Source organism: Equus caballus, chromosome 3, assembly GCF_041296265.1.
Source record: "Equus caballus isolate H_3958 breed thoroughbred chromosome 3, TB-T2T, whole genome shotgun sequence".
Lineage (NCBI taxonomy): Eukaryota > Metazoa > Chordata > Mammalia > Perissodactyla > Equidae > Equus > Equus caballus.
In genome coordinates this window covers 56,517,997-56,543,472 of record NC_091686.1, presented here as the reverse complement: position 1 = coordinate 56,543,472, position 25,476 = coordinate 56,517,997, and the positions used below count along the sequence as shown (strand labels likewise).

Here is a 25,476-nt window from a genome sequence, read left to right as displayed (position 1 = left end):
TGCCACTTAGGTTTAATGATGTTGGTTGTGGAAGCTACACTGAACACCACGTTTATGAGCTTCTCTCATTCATATTTACTTATAAGGCTGTCATAGTGTAGGACAAACTAGTATAGCGCATGAACTCTTAAAAATTGAAGACCTTTCCTAGAATCTTTTCTGTTCACACATGCAGGTATATGTACAGGCATGCCCACCCAGAAGGCGAACATTCTCTCAGAAGAAGTTGGAATCATACATGCAGACTGAAATCATTATTTTTAACTGTGCTTTTAAAATTTAGTTTAAAATTAGCTGGTGAAAAATTGCAATTTTTTTGTTTTTTGCTGTCAGTCTCATTTTAAAGTTGGTAAGGAAATAAACAGATTTTTGGCAGTTAACTTTGTAAATTGTAATCTAATTTGTATTTGTCTAAATTATTTTATCAGAAATAGAAAATTCAGGTACTTACATTTTTATAACATTCTTTAAAAAATTGTGCCCAAACTATAGGAGAATGAGAGCCACTGAAATTATTCATTTATTTGAGGAAACATTTCTGATTTAATTAAAAAATGGGTTTTTACCACTATATTTTCATAATTGAGCTGGTAAGAGTAGGTGGTTTTTTCAATAGGTGTTGGGAATTTAAAAAGAAAAAAATAGCGTAGTGATTTCCTGCTTATTAACTGCTTTTCTTCCAAAAACAGCTTTGGAGCACAAAAAATTTTTTGCAGAAGCAGCAATGAAAATCATGTGATGAAGATTAAGCTCTAGGCTGAACCCAGAATGTTTCTTGCTTATGGTGCCAAAATGTCTAATATTTGGAACAAGAATGGAAAACAGTGTGATTGATGAAACAAACCGTGCTTGAATAAGATGGTTTATCCTACACTTAGTCCAGTCTTTTTGGTGGGAAGGAGGAATGGTGTAAGGATCTTTAGGTTTCATAGGAAGAGAATGTGAAAAAAATGAATTCCTTGTGGGAGTATTTCTGTTGGTAAGCTTGGGCACTTTGAAGGACAGAGGCTGTCTAATTCGCTGTGTGATAATAGCAGTCATTTATAGAACATTCTGTTATGTTCTGAGCCCGGAGCCAGGAACTCGGCATATTTGATATCACTGAATCTGTAGGGCAGAGATTACCACTCCCATTGCACAGATGAAGAAACTGAGGCTCAGAGATCGACTGACCAAGGTTACACAGCCAACAAGTGCCAGCTGACGCACAGCCTCTACCAATCTACTCCAGAGTTTCATGCAGATGTCGTCTTTGTCCTTCATACAGTTACCCGTTTGGCCAGTGCTCCTTGCTTTACTACTGGAGCAAAGGCAGGATGGGGAAAAGGGAACATGATTATCTATCTGAGTGTCTTTTAACCTGACTGCGACTGTGAAAGAGGAAAAGGGAATGAGAGGAGGGAAACGTGGTATGTGTAAAATTCCTCTCAGAGTGAAGAAATGTGGGGCCAGTGTTTCCTAATGCCCAGCACTGGGAAGTACCTTTTCTCCACAACTTGGTTACCACGTGGGGACTTAAGGAAAGACTGTGCAACGACCTGAAGTTGTGGGGTATTTGGAACGCGGGGAACTCCTATGATATTGGGAAAGAGAGAGAGGATGTGTGGGTGGAATCTTCCCGGATAAAAGATGTGAAATCCTTCTTACCCCGCATCTTTCAGGATGCCATTTCCTTATTAAAAAAACTCGCTTTGGAATGAAGCAGACATCCTTCAGCCTCTTCCTTTTTAGTATGACATGCATACACCCCTTTGCCTCTGCTGCAGGACACCAGCTCGCCTTTCATGCTGTCCTTGGGTTCTCCTTTTCTCTGCTGTTCTCTTATCCTGTTCCGTATGCTGGCAGTTCTAGAGACCATTGTCTTGTGTTTAGTATTGAATTATCTTACTTCCTCCTTGGGGAGGAGAGGGTGGGAGGAGCAATGAAAGAATGGGGGGCGGGGGGAATGGACCAACGACTGTGCTGCTTTGCCCAGCACCTGGACTCCGGCTGTATATATTTATTAATAATAGCTCCCAGTTATTGAGTACTTACTGTGTGCCAGGCACTGGGCTAAGTAAGCACTGTGTTTGCATTAGCTAATTGAATTATTACAACAGCCCTAAACCTTTGGTACAGTCATCTCCATTTTAGAGAAGAGGAAACTAGAGCTTAGAGAGTTTGTGACTTACCCTGTTGGCCGTAGCTAGTAGTGACAGTCTTGAAGGTGCCAGCTATTAGGAAAGATTTCCCATGCCTGTTTTCTGCGTGCTCCATTGTGGTCTGCTGTCTCAGTAGAAAAGTAGCTCAGTGACTTGGGAATACTCATTCTCTGCAGCAGTGGTTCTACACATGGGGGGCAGGGAAAGGAGGAGGAGGAGGAGGGTATTTTAGCGCCACTCCCCTCCACCCACCCTGGGGATGTTTGGCAATGTCTGGAAACACATTTGATTGTCACAGCTGGGAGGAGGGTGTGCTACCATCATCTAAGATAGAGGCCAGGGATCCTGCTCAACATCCTCCGGTGCACAGGGCAGACCCCATCACAAAGAACGATTTGGCTCCAAATGTCCATGGTGCCGTGGTTGAGAACCCCTGCTCTGCAGGCTCCCCATAGTTCCTGAGGGTGGGGGTGTTTGTGCTTTGGAGAGCATCTGTACATTGTCAGACTCCAGCTCAATCAGTGCTGGCCCCAGATGTGAGTTATTTAGCCTGTTTGTTTAGGATACACTGTGTGCAAGACACTGCTGGGTACGGTGTGGATTACATAGCCCTATAGAAAAGGGAGAAGTGGTCAGACTTCTCATAGAAGTTAAGAAAATGGAAGAAAAACTTCCCGCACAGTGATGAGGAAAGGATTGGTTGAAGCGGAGGGGATGTGGGGTGGGCAAAGGCTTGGCTGGATACAAGCTATGACTTGGGAACCTGTAAACCTGAGTGGGGTAGATAAAAAGCACAGCAGTCTTTTCAGGGCTTAGGTGCATCTGGGGGACATTTTCAGCCCTCTCCTTTCTTGCCCACTTGAGTGCTCTCTGTTTACTGTGCTCTTGGAGTCATTAGCTCACTTAATCCTCGTAGGAATCTTAGGGAATCGGTACTGTTATTATCACCACCGCTTTGTAATAGCTGCTGTAACTGAGACTCAGAAAGGTTAAGAGACTTGCCCAAAGGATCACAGCCAGGAAGTGGCAGAGCAGGTTAAACCCTTCACTAACTCCGGAGACCGTGCTCTTAACCAGCTTACTGTGCCGCTAACCAGAGTGTCCTGTCCTGTATTGCTCAGCCGCCTCTCTGTCCGCCCCCGTGGTAGGAGACTGACAAACAGCAGTTTCCATCTGGGGCCCTTGAGTGGCCATCCAGCTGCTCTGTAGCAGGAGGGGATGGAGGGGTCAGAGGGGCGGGGGCCCATTAGCAGAACAGCTAAGGCGAGCCCTCTGAAAGAGCAGGGAAAGAGTCCTGGGTGACGCGGGCCTCAACATGCCTGGCAGGGACGGGGTTGATGGCAGCAGTGTTTTGAACCAGCTCAGGGGAGAAAATACTCAGGAAGGGAGACTGGCAGGTATAAGGGAGCCACCTATTGTGTTACAAATTTACTTGTGTCAAATACGCCTCTAAAATCTGGGCCTTTTGTGTCCTGGATAGCAGATGTAACTCAAACCACGGAAAACAGAACCATAGACTCAGGCCCTCCTTAAAGCCTGGAGCTTTCTGGCTTGGTAATTGTGCGGGGAAGGACTTGCAGGAGAAACGCTTTGAAATATGAAGAGGAAATGTGATTCTGGTGGCTCCTTTGTAGGCACTAAATCAGTACACAAAGAAGTAAGACAAGAATCAGAGATTAATTTTCCAAAACCTCTTGAACAACCTAGTTCTCAACTAGGGAAAAGCAACGAATTTTTTTTTTAAAGATGAAGGTTGGAGGAGAGAGAGTGTCTTCACAGTGGCTGCTGCGGAGATTGCCCTGAAAGCGCCCCAGACGGGAGTCTGAAACTGACTCCTGCACCTGTGCGTATGGATCTCTCCTGGATCACTTGCTGTTACTTTCTCAGAGCAAAAAGCAGAGGCCCGAGCACGATTTTAAAGGAGTGGGGTAAGGTTTTGCTCAGTGTGCGCGCACAGACAACGCTCACTCAGCATGCACGCATATGCTCCAGCTGTTTCAGTTCTGCCAACAGATGTAATCGTGTGTCTCACAAGTTCAGGAGCACTCTGCAGTTCCTTTCCTTCCAAAGATCCGCTGTACCATTTGAGAGATGAATTTGTGCTTCCAAGTGACCCCTTTCTGATAAAACTTCAAGTTTAACCAGAAGTCTCTAGATGTGTCTGATGGAAAGATGGGGAGCTCCTGGTGGGTGGCAGCCTCCCAGATCCTACCATATTTACTAGTTTATTCTTGTGGGTATTTTTACTAATATTGTATTATGAAAATTTTTGCCCATTCAGAAAAGTGGAAAAAATTTCACTGTAAAAAGCTTCGTTCTCGGATTATACCAACACTTTGTTATGCTTGTTACCATATATCTTTTCATCTCTTCATTGTTGTATCCACCCATTAATCTGTCTTTTGTGCTTCTTATGATAAGTTGCAGATACACGTCAGTGTACTTTCCCCTAAATACTTCAGCTTGTATGTCATTAAAGTTAAGTATTTATTTACGAGTTTCTTTTCTTTTACCGTAAAATTTGTAAGCAATGAAATGCACAAATCTTGAGTGTTCTGGTAGGTTCTGACAGTGCAAACATCTGTGTAACCCAAACCCCTATTAAGATATAGAACTATTGGGCCAGTCCAATGATGTGGTAGTTAAGTTTGCATGCTCCACTTAGGTGGCCTGGAGTTTGCGGGTTTGGGGTTTGGATCCTGGGCGTGGACCTACACACCATCAAGCCATGCTGTGACAGCATCCCACATGCAAACGAGAGGAAGATTGGCACAGATGTTAGCTCAAGGCCAATCTTCCTTACCAAAAAAAAAGAGAGAGAGACATGGAACTATTTTTTGGGTTATTTTTTGTTGTATATGTGGGAAGATGACTAGAAGATGAGTAAATATACACATTCCTGTTCTATTTTTCTTCCTTTCAGGGTGTCATTTCTATTTTTCTTTTTTTTCTTTATTGTAGGATGAGTTGTATGTGCTTGATAGTATCTCGTTTTGTAGAGATTATTTAGGTAATTTATTGGGGTCTCAGACCAAGACCCTTGGATTTGTGTGTATTTTCCTTTCCCTAGATTGTCTCTTCTTGAGAATGCTCCTGCATTGCTTTATTGAGTTTCTGGGATTTTGGGCCTTCCTAAGATGTATTGAACATTTCTTTTAAAATGACTTTTCCTATGACTGTCACAAACTAAAATTTCTTATGTGTCTGTGATTAGGGATAAGGTGGTTACTTTCTATAAAACAAGCAAAGCCACTTTTACAGGATATCTGAGTCTGTCTCCAAAATCATTAAAAGATACATTTTTTGGCACTAGCCCTTCCCCTAGTGAAGACACTTGGTGGGGAGTAGATACCTGTGTCCATTCTTTAAGACTTCCCTATTTTTAAGTAACAGTAAGAAGTATATGACAGAATGTAGCCCAACTACCTTCTGCTACTTTACGAGCGCGTGTGTTAGAGGGGTGCTGGGATGATGGTTATGCTGTGGAAGTTACGGGGAGGGAGGCGGGGGTCTCTCCTGAAAGAGGTGGACTTAGTTAGTGTCAGTGATCCTGCATGGCGTGGACTCAGGGCTCTCTAAGCCTCCCTTTTGGGCCAGAATGAGAGAAGTCTGGGGGTAATGGAATGTCCTCCCAAGTAACCTGGCGGTGGATCTGTAGATAACTAGGGGCCCCAAGCTGAAGTTGGGCAAGTTGTAATTTGTCAATCACATTATCTGGTTGCATGTTACCTGTTTATTTCTATTCTTTTATCCTCCAGCTTTTGGTAGAGCCTAATGTAAATGTTCCAGCCAGTTCTCTGCTGTTTCACTGTAAAGGGAATATGAGTCTGTGATTGGGCCAGAGTTGTAAGGGAAGCAGTGTTCCCCCTGAGGGCAGATGGAGTAGCAGCCTTAATTAGTGAGCGATCCCTTAGGAGGTTTTAAATTTGAAGGAATAAGGCAAAAATATGTAAGAGGTTCACTCTACCTCCATTTGAAGATCTTGGTTTAATTTTATCAAGGCTGTCAGCCTGTTTCCTTGCACTGTCAACCTGTCAGATGTCCTTTGATTTAAATAAAGGTATTCAAATCTAGTGGTGCAGTCTCCTACGAGACTTCTAAAGAATGAGGACATTTGAGGAACAGTAAGTTCTGACCTTTAATAGCAGCCACTGGCTGAATTCTTCATATTTTCCGAAAACCACACCCGCCTGCTGGAGTAGATAGCTCAGGGAGCTTGGATGGACTCACTCTGCCTTGAGAGTTTTTTAATCCCAGAGCTGTTCTTAATGTTTTCTTCTGCTCTGCCGTCTTCCTCATAGCCTGTCTTTTCCCACTTATTTCATCCTAAAATTATAAAGAATTGTAGTGTGAAGGCCGTTATTCCATTTAAGATGCAGCTGGAACTAGTGACTGGAGTGGTTTTTATGCCTCATAATCTCCCCAACTTCTACCGACACACTCTTTTCACGGCCGTCTTCAGGCTATTGACCCTTGGTCCAGGCAAGGTACTGCAGATGGAGAAACTGAGTCCTGGAGATGGCAGATCACATCATGCAGTGAGTAGCACGAGGACCTGGAGGCCGCCAGGACAGAAGAGGGGCACACTTTTCACCACTGCATTATTGCTTATCTTTCGGAATTAGAGAGTAAGTCATTAAAATTAGATAATTAGAGATAAGAATGGAGATTTTTCATCTTTTCCTTTCAAGTTGGGAGAGCTGGCAACACAGAAGTTTGCTGTTACCGAAAGACTTGTGTATTGCAAAAATGAGTTCTATCTGAAGCAGCCTGCACGCCACTCCTTCAAAATGAAACATCTCAAAATGAACTTTAAAAATTCACCCCTTATTTTTGTCAACAGTTTAGAGTCTAGTCCAAGGGTTGACCAACCTTTTCTTGTAAAGGGCTGGATGGTAAATATTTTAGGCTTTGCCGCCTGTGTGGTCTTTGTTGCAACTACTTGACTTTGCAGCTACTCAACTCTGCTGTTTTAGGACCAAAGCAGCCACAGACAATATGTAAACAAATGGGCAGGGCTGTGTTCCAATAAATCTTTATTTACAAAAACAGGCAGCTGGGCCATAGTTTGCCCACCCCAGTTCTAGTCCATTTTTTTGTTTCTGCTAACTTTGTTTAATGTACATTTTTAGGTTGAAATGTAAGCATTGATCAATGTTAAATCAAATAGAAATGTTTAAAAAATTTTTCCCTCTTTGCCACTGGTAGCCTTTTTCTCCTTTAACTTATTTTACTTATGGGTCTGAAATTTCTGGGCTAATGAGCATGTCGGGAAATTAAGGAACAGTTTGGGGTGGGGATGTTTAACTAAATGTTCCTTTTAAATTTACTACTGAACTTTTGAAATCATAGAATTGTGACTGCTGGCTCATCAAGCAGAGGGACACGTGGAGCTCCTGGAAACTGTAAAATCATTTGAGTTAGGAGGTCAGGCTGGACTGCACAGCAAGACTCCATGTGATGAGTGGGCTGGTGCTTTTGGGGAAAGGAGGAGGAAAGAGGGCTCTTGAAGAGGGATCACTTTTGCTTTTGTGATCATCTGCGGCCACAGTTACGTCCTTTTGCATTTTAAATTTGGGCATCCTCACTCTGTTCGTTGCCTAAAACTGACAGTTTTCCATGTGCTCAGTCATTAAAGATCATTGCTTCAGGCAGAGGAAAGCCTACAGGCCATTATCATTATCAGGGTATTGCTGCCCTGAAAGATCATTGAGGCACTGGGCCAGCCCCTGGAGTGGATGGCTGCAAAAGGCTGACATACGCACCAATTATTGGGGCTTCTTTGGACCCTTCCTATGAGAGAGTTGGAGTTGGGAATGTGGTCAGATGGGTGCAGACACCCCATAGTAAGTGATCGCTCTTCCATGACTTCACTGCTTTCTCAGGCAGGGCCTGGGGGCCCCTTCTGCCTTCAGACTTCTGCTCATCCTTCACACTCAGATGTCACTGCTCTTAATTATATCGTCCCAGGCTCCTCCTTTTAGACTTGGTGTTTTTCTCTGCTTCTTTAAGACTCGTAACCAATCTCTGGAATCACTCTGAGTGGTTTGTTCCCCCTCGTGTCTCTCTCCCACAAGATTGTGGAATCTTACTTCTTTTATCCTTAGGGCTAGCACAGATATTTACTGGAAACAAAGAGATTTTCTGTTTTCATTCTGTGAGGTGTAAGATCCCATAGATAAGTGCGTTGGTGATATTAAATAACCTTACATGACATAAATAATATTTAAAATGCAATTCTGTTTGAAGAAAATATCTTACAGTCAGAGGCCTTGTATAAGAATTTATCACAGTGTGTTTGGTAATTTTGAATGTTTGCTTATTGTTTCCATATAATGTGTTAGCCTCTGCTTTTCAAAGAGTTGAAAATGAAAAATTTTGAAGTATTATAAAAGAGAGCCTCTACATTCTGAAAGAGACTTCTTTCTTTTTTAACTGGACTCTCAGGTTCTAGTTTATTGACACTGAAGAGGGCGGAGAGGTGCTTTAGTAAGTTTGGTAAATACTCTTTGTTTTTATGCAAGTGAACTGCCCCTTGGCGCTGATGGGGAAAAGATGATATATTCTGCATATAAATGTTGTCAGTTGGGCCAAAATCCAGCCCAAAGAAACCTGACAAGCTTTGTAAGACTCATAACACTGCTTAGCAGAGGTCAAAATGAAGGGAGACTTCTCCAGAAGAACAATGACTTACTGTTTAGCTTGGAGGAGATGCCAATTATAGCGGGCGGTAGGAGGTGAGCTGGGGTTATGATGAAAATGAGAATATTTAGAAACACATAATTGTTGCTTGTTGCCATATAAAATACCAATACATGCTTCCAGCTTTCTTCTCCTATAATAATCTCCCTGTTCTTCCTACTTGAAATGTTTGTGGAATGAAATGGAATAGAATAATGAGACTGCCTCTAGTTTTTATGACATTAAGCTTTCTGTTGAAACAAGTGTGACACGCAATTAACCAAAAGGAGAGAGAAAACTGTAAGTGAAGGTGTAAAGGAAAAAACTGATGATTCTGTGAAAACATTTATATGAACACTTGATTTTTACATTTTCTTGTCTTTTGGGTAATGCTCAAATAAGATTAGATATCTTTGTGTTTTTATGTTCATGTGTTTCCTTGTGAAAAGATACTTTTTCGGTTGTTAGAAAGTTTCATTCTTCATATGTGTATCCACAGCTGCCTGTTTTGCCAGGTTTAAAATATAATTGGCAATGGTTTCTACCAGGAGAAGTTGTGCGTTGACTGGGGAATGGACCATCCTTGAATTTAGTATTACCTTCACGGTGAGCCTCATTAAATGGATAGAGGAGGAGCCATGCGTTGTTCAGCGACTGAAAAATGTGTTGATGCGTCTCTAGGTATTCATTTGAAGAGTCAATGTTTTCTACTATTTTCTTCCTTAGAGAAATCAATTGCAACTTGCCAGTTTCCTGATTATCCCATTGTTCCCCGCTCCTCTTATCAATACACAGTCATTGCTCTTCCTTTCATTTTCCAAGTGTAAGCCTTTTCCTGTTGCTTTTTGCTGTTGGTTAGTGAGTCTAAATGTTGAGCATTTGTTCTGGCTGAAGCTGTACTTGGTACATTGGCCTGGTTTCAAACGGTTCTTCTTATCGTATGTGGTGCAATTGGTTCTCTGGAATGTGTGTGTTAGAAGTTCATTCTTTGGGAGGGACTCTTCCTTTTGGAGTGGTAAATGCTGTACGGTTTTCCAAGCTGTTCTATAGAATGTAATTCATTCAATTTGGTGTATGTTGGGAATTATCTGGTACTTAAGCTGCTAAGTGACAAAAAATATCCACTTAGGATGTTTGATCTCTTATGATTGTAGAATTAGTCTCTTCTTAAAACAAAACAAAAACTTGCTCCTGAATAATTTCTTCAGAGTTGCTTTTTTTAATCTCCTTAGGGACATTTCAGCAGTCTCATGAGATACCGGATGTATTTGGAAATGATTTGTTTTTCTCTTGCTTTCTCTGTGGTACTTAAAAATTTGATGTATTCATCAGTTATTTAGAGCATGCTGTCCATGACTGCCTAGTTTAAAAAAAAATTACATACTATCTTTTGAAAATACTTCTGACTTCAAATTGTATGATTTTTTTTTTTTTAAGAGAAACCACTGCTTGAGTCTGCATCCATATGCAGAATTCCATCCATTCAGCCAATATTCATTTATCCTAGTGAGTTATCGCTGGGTACACAGCGAGTAGCAAGAGAGGAAAGGTGACAGGCCTTCTGCAGTGAGTGTGGGGAGCAAGACATAATTAAACGGATAAATGAACAGGCAACATAATTTTAGATAGTGATAAACAGAGATAAGGCAGGGTGAAGTGCTAGAAGCTGGTGGGGCAAAGTGGCCATTTAGATCTGGGACCTCACTGAGGAGCTGATAATTAACCTGAGATGTTAGTGACAACAGAGAGCCCGTCACCCTCAGCTCAAGGGACGGAGCATCCAGACACGGAATAGCAAGGCACAGCTCGGTCTGTTCCAGACCTGGAAAGGCCAGTGTGGTTAGTATTTGAGGAGGGACGGGGGAGGGGAAGATATCTGGGTGGTAGCAGTTACAAGGAAGTGTGGTTGGGGTGGAGCTTCATGGGCCTGGCTCTGGATTTCAGTCTTGAAGATGAAGGGAAGCCTGCGGAGGGCTTTCAGCAGCGGAGGGAGCCACATAATCTGATTTGCATTTTAAAATTCTCTCTCTGGATCTTGTATTTTCTTTGTTTTTCCCAGGATGCGTTGATAGCAACATGGGGAGATTTTTCATTGTGGGATTTCTGTTGTTAAGTCTTAGTCCTAGAGGCTAAATTGTTCTGTATTGTTGTCTGAATCTGCTGATTTAAAATTAAAGGTGTGTTTGCTATATAAGTGTTACCCAAACATTCTTTTCTTTCTCTTTTGGGGGGAAAGGGATGTGTAGTACACTTGGACTAATTAATAAGTATGGTAAACTGAAGAATAAAACCTGTATTAACTGATAAACGTATGGTGTTAGCGGAGGCAACTTCCATGGCTGGTCTAGGAAAGAGTGATGTCACCTTCCTTCTAGGTTTGAGTCATTTGATGGGTACAACATTCTGGTAAATCAGTTTTAGGTATCAGACAATGAATCATATTTTGTCATCAAATAATAAGACTGGCAGAATTCAGCAGAATTCTGGAATGTTTGGACTTGAGTAATGCTTGAATACAATCATTTCAGTCAAAGATGTACATTAGGCATTATGTTTGCTAAGCACTCTGCTCTCAGGAATAGCCCTTGCCCTTAAGGAGCTCACAGTCTGATGAGGAAATGTGTGGGCACATCTACAGTCCGTCCCATTTTCGTAAATGTCAACATGGGCAGGTTTGCAAGAACAGATGTATTCCAGAGAAGCAGTCATTCGCAGCGGGGGTTGAGAGGTGAGAGTGGAGGTCCAGGCAGAGAGAAGGGCTGTGCTTTCCCGGAGCCTCCCATTTCCTTGTGCTCAAAGGAGCAAGAGGTGAGGCAATGAGCAGGAAGAGTCTTACTCCATGGTGGTTGAGAGGTGAGTGGAAGCCAGGTGGTGAACGGCATCGCTTCACATGCCCACTCAGCAGCTTTAATCCTGGAGGCAGCAGTGCGCTCAGAAAGCTTATAAATAGGTGAATAACCAGATCAGGTTCATGATTTTTAGAAAGATCAGCGAGGCAGCTGTGCAGAGCTAGGCAGCCCAGGATGAGGACCCTGTTGGGGCTGTGCTCCGAGTGAGAAGTAAGGAAGTACACACAACATTTCATTTGAATTTGGATGCTTAATAGATTTAATGCCCAAAACTTTTTTTTTAAGTTGAGTATGAATTGAGGCAAGCATTAAAAAAAAAAAGCTTTAGACTTGCTTGTCTACCTTCTTTCTTAGTTTGTGACTGAGGATTTTTTAAATTTGCGGCTGTAATGGGACAGACTTTCACCGGCCTCACTGTTTTCAGGCATGTGATGTGGTCCTTCATAGTCAGGTGAGTGTGTATGAAGAATGGCCTAGTAATGAGGCCAAGCTCTGGTGGATCCTGGTGCATACCAGATCTGCAGGGGAAGAGCTGAGAGCTTCTGCCCGTGTTTCTGATGGGTGCCAAATAAGCCTTCCAAGGAGGGCGGTCAGCTCTGATCACTAGGGACCTTTTCAGCTAGAGGGGAGACATAAATAAATAGTCAGGTGGCAGATTTATCTCTAGGGAGCCTGTTGCCATTATGGGGTTAATTTCTGTACTTCCTTTCAATTAACTGCAGGTAACCGGCATTTTGGGAAACTCTTCTCAGAGACTGAGTTTTCTGGAAATTTGTCAGTAACATTACTATGTTCTCGTTTCATGTAACATTAAACATAGATATTTTATTAATGCCTAGCTGTGGATTGTCAAATCTTCAAGGTTGGGAGCGATTTCTTTGCGCTGGTGTGGTTTGTGTGGTTGTGCCATGATGGCGTTGCTCAGTCAGTACAGCTTTTTATTTTTGAAGCATGTCTGGAAGGCAGAGGACTTGGCGGCTGCACGTGGGAATATGTTAGTTCATCTGTCTCCTTTCCCCTCATCCCACCTCTGTTGGAGCTGTACATCCCTACCCTCACACTTCCCCCACTCCTCTCTTAAAACCAATTAAGGAGGAAGACAAATTCTTGTGCTTTTCCATCCGTAGGGTAGAAATGCCCCTAAAGATATGTGATCTGTTGAGAGAAAAAGAGTGGGTTACAGTGAGACTGCTCCATTCACACGGCGGCTGCCGGTGCCTGGGCTCCGGGACAGAGGCTCTGATGCACTACGTTATGCAGAGGGGTCTGTCGTTATTATTGAGTAACCATCTAAGACTGAGTCCCGGCCTCACAAGCAGCTTTCAGAGATTCCAGTGAGAGTTATTGCCAAAGTGATCAACACCTCAATCTTTCTTTACCCCTGGTCTTGATGTTCCTATATGTGTATGAGGCTGTTTCCTTTGTTTTTAATCAGAGCTTTCAATGACATGAACAGTAAATGAGAATACTTTCTTGGTGTGAAAAGAATGTTAAAATGCTCCCTAAACCGTGCTATCATCCACCTCCTCACACTAATCTGGTGCTCCTTCGTGCTAGTTTTCTAATGTGTATCCTTTCAGACCTTTGCTGCATATTAACGTGCACACAAAAGTTTCTGGCAGCTTCATTTTGAAGGGTAAATTAACGTGTCTCTCCTTTGAACTGAAGTGACTGATTCACGTTTGCCTAGGCAGAGCCTGTCTCAATTTAAAACTCGTAGTATGCCTTTAAGGTATGTAAAGTACCTTACAGATTGATTTAATTTTGCAAAGTTCTGTGGCAAGCAGAAGTGAGGAGCAGAGAACGCTTTACTTGGGGATGACCCCTGGGAATTCCTCCAGGAAGACAACTGTGACATGATGCTGTTTTGTCATTTCACTTGGCTGATACTTTTTCTATAAGTCAGATTGTAAGATTTTGTTTTAGGACTAAGTCTCTGATTTTTTTCTTCATATTTATGGTGTTAGGTGATGGGGGAGATATTGAGGGTGAAAACCATGGAAGAGTTAGCTGAGTGATTTTTATTTCCAGAAAGCCTGTTGCGAATTCTTTCATCTGCATAAAGCAGGAGAGGAAAAATTCTCCATTCTTTGAAGCAGCATTTATTCTGCCTTTAAACACAGAGCCACTTTGATTTCTCATGTTTAAGTTGTATTTATGAGTGATATAGTTTAATGAAAAAACTGCTTTTGTGTTTTGAAGCGTATTGACATTTTTTCCTAAAGCCAGCGTCCGAAAAATGTTTCCTGGATGTTAGACTGCAGGAATAGAGGAACATGGGAACAAAGGGCTGGAGGATGGCCGTAAAAAGTCAATAGGGGTGGCTTCCAAAATAAAAAAGTCACTTGCACAACTAGTAAGAACCCAAGCCTGCTGTCCTTTTGCCTCCGTGACTTTGTGACACATATATCACCCTCTCTGAGCCAGGGTTGCCCAACTTCTGTGAACAGACTTAACTTGTGAGTTTTATGTTGTGCATTCTCCTTGTGTGTTCAAGTCAGAATAGTGCTTCTAAAATAGTAAAAAGACTTGTTCTTTTCCAGAAGTAATGTATACTGTTGATTTTAGGATTTTCCCTTTCCTTCCCACCAAATGTCCCTTCTCTATGCCTACGAGGGTAAACACAGGAGACATTACTCTTATCCTCCAAGCGAGAGTTAAACTTTTAAACGTGAGCTCTAGAGAGAGTGGGTGCCATCTATCAGAGAAAGGTCTGTGTGGAGTGACCAGTCAAGGGTGATGAATGGGTAGTCAGCTGTGCACAGCCAGCCCCGTGGGCCAAGAGTTGCCATGGAAGCAACGAATGGCATTCAGGGATCCTGCATGACTAACCCTGATTAGCAGCAGGGCCCGTGGCTCCCGCCTGGAAGAAGGTGCGACAGGCAGATGAGGGCAGAGCCAGCCCGCTGCCCCACGCCTCAAGCCCAGCTTGGGCCTTCCTATTATTGCCTTTCCTCTTTCCACACACGCTCTTTCTTTTTCCAGTGCAAGGGGAAGAGAAAAAGGGGCATCACTCTCACTAATCCTTACAGAGCTGTGATTTCTTCATTTTATCACAGCGTTTCAACATATCCACCCAGACTGCCAAGGAGAAGTATTTGAAAAGTCCGTGTGCCCTGACAGGCCCAGCATGGGGCTGACTGAGTGACTGTGTTCAGGGGCTGACTGGGCAGCTCTGAATTCCTCAGGAGTTTCACCACCTCTCTGAGAGGGAGAGCATCCTGGCCTGTTTTAGGTTGCCAAGCTTCCCTCAGGCCGCTGAGCTGCTCCAGAGCCATGGAGCTCTGTCAGTGAAAACAGCTGTGGCGCAGCGCACCTCAGTGATGGCGTGTCCGTGTGTGTGTTCTGCAGGGCGAGTCTCCTGTGTCACTGCTCTTTCACCAGCCACTGGAAACTGAAGCTTGTGGTTTCTCCCGTTGGTCTTTCTAGTTCACTTACTCTAAAAAAAAAAATGAGGTGGAGGAGGTGGTTTGGTGCATTCTGCAGAGATCTTTTTGAGGCCTCAGTGTTGAACCTTGCAGATGGTGGACAGTGGTCTATGAGCCAAAAGAAGGAACTCGACTACTGAGAGTCAAGTTATTCCCTGTCGAAAAATGCTTTTGCAAACTTCAGATGGAACTCATGGGTGTCTGCTGGGTGGTCAGACTTTGTCCCCTCCCCCCGGGGCGCTTCCACACGTGGACTTGTCTTTGTATGCAGTCAGCTGCTTCAAATCACCATGTGACTTGATGTTTTTTCTCCCCAGGGCTGACCAGAAAGCTGGCACCGAGGCCCTAGAAACATGGCCCAGGTCAGCTGGCCAGACGGTAATGGGAGTGGAGCCCGATAGCAGGCATATGATGGCTGCTTTGGTGCAAGGTTATTTACTGCCTGTCCTTGGCAGAAATTAATGTGAAGAGCCCCTTAGCACATTAGAGATGACTTGTGAATCCAGAGATTATTATGGGGTCACTGGCCTCAAATCTGTAAATTTTAAAAAAGCTCTAAAATAGGAATTGTAGCACAGTTTTTATAACTTGAAGAGCAACTTCATGCTGTCGGCCATCCTCTCTAAAAGGGCCCTCTGTTAGGTCCTCAGGCAAGGACAGACGTGTGTGGATGCATTTAACCAAATACATATTTTACAGCTCTGAGACTGCTCTGCTGGCAGGGATAACCTGAATTGTCGATGTGTACCTCTTTGAACTAAGGAATTATGAGTGATTGTAAGTTAACGCACTTTAGTACATCTTCTTTGTCATTGCCCTGTTTAACACAGCCTGAAAGCTTTGCGAGCAGAACTGTGATTCGGGACGCAAGCTTTGGGGCCAGGCAGACCTGTGTTTGAATTTTCAGATCTACCATTTATTACCAAGTTAATCTCTGAGCCTTAGTTTTTTAACCTGGAAAATGGGGTTAATAATCCCACTCTCACAGAGTGGTTGTAAAAATTAAATAGGAGGCTGATGCGATCTGCCTAAATCAGTGCTGACTGAGGAACAGATGCTACGTGGGGGAGACCCAGGCCCACTGCTGCTGCTGCTGTCATCGTTGCTATTGTTTTTTGGTAAGCCTAAAGTGATCCGTACAACCCAGAAAGACTGCTCCTCAGAACCACTTAGAAACGTGTTAAACATGCGGATCTCGGGCCCCACATCAGATCTACTGAATCAGAAACTCTGCGGGTGCGTGTCTGCAATCTGTGTTTTTAACAAGTCCTCCAGGTGGTTCTGATTCTCACTAAATTTTGAGGTTGTCTTATCTAATGCAAAGTGCTGTGCAGACATCAGTGAAGGAGCGCTTCTAACTCTATTCCAGGTGCAACAGTGAGAAAGTCGGACGAGGTTATCCTGTGAGAGTGAGCAGGCATTTTCCCCTCTACACCGGAGAAAAAAATGGCACCTTTAATTAAATGAAGTGGTAGTCAACTTGTAATTATGCAAAGGTAATTACAGAGTTTGTGAATCGTGTAGGACATTTACTAAAATCCCCTCGTTTAAAATTCTTCCATCCTCTCCCTCTTTGCCGGCATTTTGGTTTAAAATCAATGATGTGTTAGAGGCTGCACAGTGGTTTACTCATGCTACTAATTGTATTAATGTTTTTTAAATTTACATTTCCCTTGATTTCAAAATGGAACCAAGAAAAAGAAAATACTCATGAAAAAATTTGCCTAGGAACTTTAAGAAACCATTCCTTAAGCCATTGCAAACTTGAACTAAGTAAAAGCCAGATAAACCAGAAAGCTACCCTGTGTAGTCCTGGGAGCTGTGGACCTGTCACTTCCTGTCTCTTCCGCTTCCTCTGCCCCCCCCCCCCCCCCCGCCGCCCCCACCTCCCTAGGAGCCTTGGTGAGTGAGACCCAAGAGGGAGCTGCCAACAGACAGTGTGGGTGAGAGTGAGTTTCAAGTCTAGACCTCATAAAACTCATCCTACCGGTGACACACATGATGTCTTTCCTCACCTCACTATTTTTGGGTTTTTTCAGTTAAAAAGAATGATGGTGAATAAGAAAAAAATATGTTCAAAGTTTGTCTCAAAATTGGTATAGTATTACATATGTCTGCCAATACAATCTTGGTGTGGACTTTAAAAAAATGTTTTTGAACTAATGAAGTAAAACCTTAATTAACCAGAATCCTTAATTTAATAGGATTTCCTCCCCATGGGTGGCACTCAACTTTTGGATCACATTGCAATAAGCCAGTGTTGGGAATTTAGTAAAATTGGGTTCTTCGCATTATTTCTGTAGCAGTTTCTATTATTTTGGAAGGAAATCTGGAAGCAAAGTAAAACCTAACTGATGTTGAGATAAGGCTGAGCTGATCAGTTTAGAAATACTTTAGTAATTTTAAGTCAGGGTGGCTTTCCTTAAGGATGTGTGTGGAGCTGACAAGAACATTAAGTGAGAACGCCACGCTGCCTGAGAGTTGAGGTGCTGCCATTTACACCCTCACTTTTCAGTCTGGGCCTGAGAATCCTGCTATTTGGGGTTCCCTTTTCTGAGACAAAGGTAGCAATTACTCAGAAGGTGGCAGAACTCTGCCTCATAAAGCAGAGCCAAAGGCTCTGAACATCACCCCAAGCAAATAAAGCTACAGGGACTCCACGCTTGTCCCCAGCAGAATCAGAAAAGGGAGTGCTCCTTTCCTAGGGAGAACAGGCAGGCAGGCGCCCTGGGAGCTGTTCCCCTCGCTGAGGTGCGCTGCAGGGTGGGCTGCCTGTGCCAGGTAGCTCTGGAGAAGAGAAGCCTGGGAGCTCAAGGTGCTCAGAGGATGACTGCGTGCCCCCGCTCTGCCTACACACACACTGGCTGGAAAGCAAGTTTGAAGGAGAAAGAAGTTATTTCCTCATCACCCCTCTTCCTTGGTTCCCATGGTTGTCAGTGTTACATGATGTTTCTTTGAGCCAACAAGAGGAACTACCAAAATCCTAAAATAATTGAAAGGCGGTCTTGAGGGATCATCAAGTCCTTCCTGCTACTGTCAGCCAGAAGTCTGTCTGCCTGTCCGAAACGTCAGCGATTCAGGCTCTATTAAAGAAGACTCTGTAGCCAGGTCCTGGGTTAGTTTTTTTCCTTAACTTCCATGTATGTTGACTAACATAAATTGTTCACTTTGTGCTTCTCCTAAAATCTGATATTGAGATAGGTGTCGTCTAGGAGAAGCTTTTGATAAATGGTCTAAGCAGGTCGTTCCTTGTCACGTCCTAGTGAATTCAACTAGGTTGCTTAGTCCTCCCCACCACCCTTATAGATTGAAAGGTTATGGAAACAGCAGATCATTTTTTGAATGGTTATAATTTTTTAAATGGCTCTTGCTTGTGTCTTCCAGAGTTAAATTTTTCAACAAAAGTAAGTTTATAAAAATATAAGCCTAGTAGCTGTTTTTTTTTTTTTTTTTTTTGTGATTGGCACCTGGGCTAACAACTGTTGCCAATGTTTTTTTTTTTTTCTGCTTTATCTCCCCAAACCCCACCTGTACACAGTTGTATATCTTAGTTGCACGTCGTTCTAGTTGTGGGATGTGGGACGCCGCCTCAACGTGGCCTGACGAGCAGTGCCATGTCTGTGCCCAGGATCCGAACCCTGGGCTGCTGCAGCGGAGATCGTGAACTTAACCACTCGGCCATGGAGCCAGCCCAATAGTAGCTGCTTTTAATTAAAAAATATTTAATGATTAGCTTCTGTGCGAAGTACCGTGCTTTAGCACCAGGGGAGAGATGAATACGAGAGGTTCTGTTAGGATGGAGCTCACGCTCTGGAGGAGAGGGGAGAAGAGGGGGACCAGTCAGTCTGTTCAGTCAGCCTGTGCTTGCTGGGTTTGCGGAGCCTTTCGAGTGGGTGACACTGGCATCACTGAAGAGATATGCTGGTGGCTGAAAATTGGGGATGGGCCTGTGTGGTTGAAAGAGGCAGAAGAAATTTATCTGATTAGAATGGAAACATCAAAGTCCAGGATATGCCTGAGGAGTAGTCTGGTGTGGCTGGAATATAAAGGCGGTTTGTGGGAGAATATACTTTGCAGGTAAGCTGGTCCTGGAAAAATTGGGTATCTTTCACTAAAAGGGGATTCTGGGCTGGGGATTAGAGCAAGAGGCTGCTCTTTACAGGGTACGTTTTGGGAATGGACATGACTGTCAAGTAGAATGGATGTGGCAGGCCTGCAGGGAGAGTGGGGTAATTTCTAGAGTAGATCTGCACCAGATTATGGGGGAGTTTTAATGCCAAAGCAAGGATTTAGAGTTTATTCTGCAGCAGTAAAGAGCCATCAAACGCTTGTTATTTTGAAATATGGGTAGTGACATGAGAACCAGAGCCTTAGATCGGATTTCTTTCCATGAGAAGGCTAAATCAGAGGGCCAAGATGCGAGGGAGGCAGGAGAGAAGCAAGTAGGCTCTGTCAGAGGAAATAAGAGAAGTCACGAGAGAGGAGCGAGGCCGGGAAAGGGGTGCGGGAGAGTCTGCCATGAGGGCTAGCATTTCTAAAGGTACATACAGTCTTGGCGAGACAATTGAATATTTTTCTATTTATTCAAATAACGTTGTAGGTGAGGGGGAGATTCAGTAGATACCCTGGGAGCAAGGCTATGAGGACAAAAGGCTTTTTATAGTTCTCATTTTCATTATTCTTATCTATCACTTGTGGGGGTTGGGAGGGCGCGGCCTGGCCTGTCTTGCTGACCTGAGGCAAGCACCCTTTTGATTTGTAAGCTAGCTGAAACTCCACTCTTTGGTTTCCATCTCTGTGGTTGGTTTCTCAGTGAATGCATTTTAACCCCTTTGGTGCCAGGGCTGATGATTTAGGCTGCCTTTTTATGTGGTTTAAATAGGGCAATCAGATTATAAGACTTCTCAGGAGGTAGAGCTGACATCTGAAATTGGATTTTCCCATCCTTGACATTTGAAATGAGAAATAAAAATTACCTTTTTGGGTTTACATGCCAAGACGTTCCCAGTACAGTAGGCTGAGAATAAAGTAAGTGCTGTTTTGGGTGCCTGGTAATCTTCTAATTATGAAATAAGCCTTTTGATTTTAATCTTCCAAAATGTACAGTACTGATCCAGGAAAACAGCCTTTTTAGAGCACACATCCTGCTGACTCCTTCAGATGAAAAGCTTCCACCTCTACCCTGTATTTTGCAAGCTGAAAGTAAAAATGCCGTTACTCTTGTCTGGGTTCCACCACTGCCTATAAAAGGCTGTTCCATTTGGAGTCTGTCCTGAGCCATGCAGGCCCTGGCCCAGAGTGAACGCTCAGGTTCCCGGAGCCAGGACCCGAGGCTGGAGGGTCAGAGCATGTTGACTGAGGCCTAACCTGGGAGTGGCTTGGTTGAGGGACTCACGCTTTCTTTAAATCATCTCCCTTGTCATCGCTGCTTCATGGCCTCTCCTTGCCTCCCTCACACATGCACATATGCACTGCAAAACTTGGATTCCAATAAATTTTATTGCTTTTGTTCTTTTGTGGCATCTGAAACAGCTTGTACAATGAAGACAGAAACCTGCTTCGAATTAGAGAGAAGGAAAGACGCAACCAGGAAGCTCACCAAGAGAAAGAGGCGTTTCCTGAAAAGATCCCCCTGTTTGGAGAGCCCTACAAGGTACCTGTTATATTCTAGAAAGTCTCATTTATCACCGTGTTCAACTCTGGTGAAACTGAGTTTGAGCAAGGGTTAAACTGGAAAAATAAGACAACTTCTCCCAGAGATTATTTTTGAAAACAAAATATGAAAATCCTCTGAACCTTGTTAGTCAAAGTTAACAAAGTTTGCAGTTTTCTTTTGTAATGTTATTCTCCCGTGTTTAGTAATACAGGCTTCTCAACCAGGGAAGCGAGTGTAAATTGCACATGAAATTCTATGTCACACATTAAATTGAGGTGCTTCATTTTTAATGGTATTATGTAACATGGTTTATTAAATGGTAGTTTTCCTTAGATTTTTTTTTTTCCCAGTATCTAATTCTACTGCCTTCTTTTTCTTTTTTTCAGACAGAAAAGGGCGATGAGCTATCCAGTAGGATACAGAACATGTTAGGAAACTATGAAGAAGTGAAGGAGCTCCTTAGTACCAAGTCCCACCCTCATCGCTTGGATGCTTCTGAAAACAGATTGGGAAAGCCGAGGTATCCTCTCTTTCCTGAGAAGGGGAGCAGCATTCCATCCCACTCCTTCCACACTAGTGTCCACCACCAGCCTGTTAACACTCCTGCCTCTGGACCACTTCCTGTTGGTAACATTAGTCACAATCCAAAGATGGCGCAGCCAAGAATGGAACCAATGCCAAGTCTCCATGTCAAAAGCTATGGCGCACCAGACAGCCAGCACCTGCCCCAAGATCGCCTTGGTCAGGAGGCTTACGGCTCTACTCATCACAAAAAAGGTGACCGCAGAGCTGATGGAGACCACTGTGCTTCGATGGCAGACTTGGCTCCAGAGAGGGAGCTTTCTCCCTTACTCTCCTCTTTGCCTTCTCCAGTACCCCCCTTGTCACCTATACATTCCAGCCAGCAAGCTCTTCCCAGGACGCAAGGAAGCACCAAGGTTCACAGCAGTAACAATAACAATAAAGGCTACTGCCCGGCCAAATCTCCCAAGGACCTGGCTGTCAAGGTCCGTGATAAAGACCCCCCTCCAGACGGTTTAGTGGCAGTTGCCAGCCTTGGGGTAGCCCCTCCCCAGCCACCTTCTCAGACCTTTCCCCCACCCCCGCTCCCCTCGAAAAGCATTGCAATGCAGCAGAAGCCCACAGCTTATGTCCGGCCCATGGATGGTCAAGATCAGGCTCCTAGTGAGTCTCCTGAACTGAAGCCATTGCCGGAGGACTACCGGCAACAGACCTTTGAAAAAACAGACTTAAAAGTGCCTGCCAAAGCCAAGCTCACCAAGCTGAAAATGCCTTCTCAGTCAGTTGAGGTGAGTGGAATTTCATATCTAGGGCAACTCCAGTGTGAGAAAGGATTTGAGACAGAAGTTTCTGGAGAGTGGGTGGGGAGCGGTGTCAGTGCCTTTTGGATAAGGAGATTCCTTTTGACTTTAGGATTTTGTTGACCCACAGAAAACTCAGGTCTGAGATGGATTACTGATGACAGATACTGAAATGTGATTTGCAGGAAGGTTTTTAAAACGCTCTTTTTATTGAGCCATAATTTACATACAGTGAAATGTAGAGAGATCGTTAAGATTACAGTTTGCTGTGTTTTCAAAAATGTGTATGCCTGTATAACCCACAACCCAATCACATGTTCTCAGCCACACTGTAGTGCATCCCACATAAAATAAAGGAAGATTGGCATGGATGTTAGCGCAGCGACAATCTTCCACAAGTAAAAAGAGGAAGATTGGCAACAGATGTCAGCTCAGGGCCAATCTTCCTCACCAAAAAAAAATTAATAAATAAAAAATACAGTGCTTTGGTTACTTGAAAAAGCCATAGGTGAATAACATTCTATATTATGTTTTTGACTCACTCTCAAGGGAGATGTCACCATATCCTCACTCTTCTTTTTTATTTATTTAATTTATTTTTATTTAAAAAAATTTTAAATTATTTTTTTCTTCTCCCCAAAGTCCCCCAGTACATAATTGTATATTCTAGTTGTGAGTGCCTCTGGTTGTGCTATGTGGGACGCTGCCTCAGCATGGCCTGATGAGTGGTGCCATGTCTGTGCCCAGGATCTGAACCTGTGAGACCCTGGGCAGCTGAAGTGGAGTGCATGAACCCAACCACTCGGCCAGTGGGCCAGCCCCATGTTGTTTTTTATATTTATATTTTTATTTATTTATTTACTTTTGAGGAAGATTAGCCCTGAGCTAACACCTGTTGCCAATCCTCCTCTTTTTGGTGAGGAAGACTGGCCCTGAGCTAACATCCATGCCCATCATCCTCTACTTCATATGTGGGACACCTGGCACAGCATGGCTTGAGAAGTGGTGTGTAGGTCTGCATCCAGGATCTGAACTGGTGAACCCTGGGCCACCAGAGCAGAACATGTGAACTTAACCACTGTGCCACTAGGGTGGCCCCCCCAACTCTTCTTTTTTAGGTAGTAAATAAAAAAGAACAAAACTTTAGTTTCAAAGTTTTTTTCAATTTACAGGAAACAAACCTTTAAAAATTAATACTTTGCCTTCAACTTTTTGACCTCTTGTTTTCACTTTTTTCTTTTTCTTTTTTTTTTGGTGAGGAAGATTGGCCCTGAGCTAACACCTGTTGCCAGTCTTCCTCTTCTTTTTTTCCTCTCTTCGTTCTTTTCCTTTTTTTTTTCTCCCCAAAGCCCCAGTACATAGTTGTATATCCTGGTTGTAGGTCATTCCGGTTCCTCTTTGTGGGACGCCACCACAGCATGGCTTGATGAGTGGTGCTGGGTCTGTGCCCAGGATCCTAACCTGTGAACTCCAGCCGGCCCCTGCTGTATCTTTTTGAACAAAGGAAAAATTCCTTTTTCTGCTCCTTTGATAAATGGCAGCATTGTATTGAATGAGGAGAATCAGAGCACATATCCTGTCACTGAAATTCTAAATTAGCACCAGTTACTCCAAAATTCAGAGTAGTGGTGCAAAGTGAAATGTTTGAGATGCATTTTTAAAGCTTATCTGTTAAGGTAAAGTGTGTGGTTTAGTTACATCTATCATATAAATGTTCTAATCTGCGTATCCATTGCTCAAAGACTGGTGTGCACCCAGATATCAGTCTTATGTGGTGCTAGAAGGTAGAATTCCTTAAGATTTAAAAAAAAAAAAAAAAAGGACTCCAGGATCCTTTGCTGGAAACAGACTGAGGATCCCTTATCTTAAAGGAGGAAGATCTGTTCCTTTGTGGTGTCAGCTTTTGGTTTAGAAGAGGTTAGGGTTCTGTCCACCGTCAGCTCTTGAGCTTGAGTGTCTCTGAACGTCTGTAGAGTACGACTTGTTTGGAGGCTGAGGAAAAATGAGGAAGCATGAGTAAAGCAAATGGTAGAGATGACCAAGATGGCAGAGCTCTTACCTTCAACCCCAAGTTATGAAGATTCACTGCAATGAGCCATTGATTGAACATTTTGAGCTGTGGTGGGAGGTAGGGGTAGGGAGCAGAATGAAGGCAGAAAAGAATACAGTGAGATCCTCCTCCTCAAAATGGTCAGTCAGCCTGCCTTGTAATTAAGCCAGTAAAGAACTGAAATGGGATCTGCTTTGCTTTACCCATCACATAGGGTCTGCTCTGTTTTCCTAGTTTAAAAAAACGGATAAGGGGAAAATTTAACATTCTTTAAAGAATAAAACTAAGCAACTAAAAATTGCTGTAAAACAATATTCAGACAAATTAGCAAATATTTGCGTTGTCTACCAAATGCCCAACCGTATGCTTAAGAGCAGGGTGGGATGCCAAAGAAGTGTTGGTCCTGCCCCAGAAGAGATGGCAGTGTGGGGTGGAGATCAGCCCCCACGAGTGAAACAGTTAGAGAACGGGGGAGTGCAAAGTGTCCGCTCAGGGCAAGTTGCAAGTGTCAGACTTAGGACAGCAAGTCTGTGTAGATTCAGACCTTTGAGGAGAGAGGATCCTGGCTAACTTTTTGCCTTCTTGGTGAAAAGAAGATAAGCTGAGTGGAGATTTCTTCAAGGTCTTAAAGCTCCTCAGATTTAATGTATCTTTCAAACGGAGCACTGTTACATGGCCCTTGGGAGTGGGAGGATGAAACTGGCGTCAGGGCGACCTGTGTGAGGGGGAGTTAGGATCCGAGAGCTTGGAATGAAGGGGGTAAATCTGGGAAGCAAGGATACTGGTGCTCGCTGGCTAAGTTTTGGATTTGCTTTAGCTCTTTTAACTAAGATCTCACGTTTTACAGACTTACCGTTAATTTTCTGTTCACACATGCAATAAAATGGACATTTAAAAAAAAAAATCTCAATTCTTGGGGCCAGGCTTTTGGCGTACAGGTTAAGTTCGTGTGCTCCACTTCGGCGGCCCAGGGTTCACAGATTTGGATCCCAGGTCTACACACCCCTCATCAAGCCATGCTGTGGCAGGCATCCCACGTACAAAATAGAGGAAGATTGGTACAGATGTTAGCTCAGGGCCAATCTTCCTCACCAAAAAACCCCCTCAAATCTTAATATTCTGGGGAATCTAAGGAAAGTATAGAGATGAGGGACAGAAAAAGCAGAGTTACCCAGAGTAGGTAAACGGAATGTAGAAGCGGAACGTTAGCAATATCCTGGGCTAATTGTGGAGCTGGGGCAGAGGACAGAGAATGAGGGGAAGAAGAGGAGGTTGGCTGTTGGTAGAGCTTCAGGAAAGGGGATGGGGGTAGCTCAGTGGTTTTCCTTTATTTGCTTAATTTGGCCTAA

General features: G+C 43.5%; 1 protein-coding gene across 7 annotated transcripts in view; it reads left to right on the top strand.

Moving 5' to 3' along the window:
• AFF1 (ALF transcription elongation factor 1) overlaps nucleotides 1-25,476 on the top strand; it is a 176,584-nt gene that overhangs the window by 68,478 nt on the left and 82,630 nt on the right. For 6 of the 7 annotated variants that reach the window (XR_011437499.1, XR_011437500.1, XM_023637755.2 and 3 more), the window contains 2 exons: nucleotides 20,632-20,752; nucleotides 21,142-22,065. Coding sequence is in view for 5 of the 7 variants with exons in the window: in XM_023637755.2 (XP_023493523.1) it covers nucleotides 20,632-20,752; nucleotides 21,142-22,065 (1,045 nt within the window). In the remaining 2 variants the exon portion in view is untranslated. Of the gene's footprint in view, nucleotides 1-16,468; nucleotides 16,596-20,631; nucleotides 20,753-21,141; nucleotides 22,066-25,476 lie in introns of all 7 variants that reach the window. The other variant, XM_070263450.1, reaches the window with a different exon arrangement.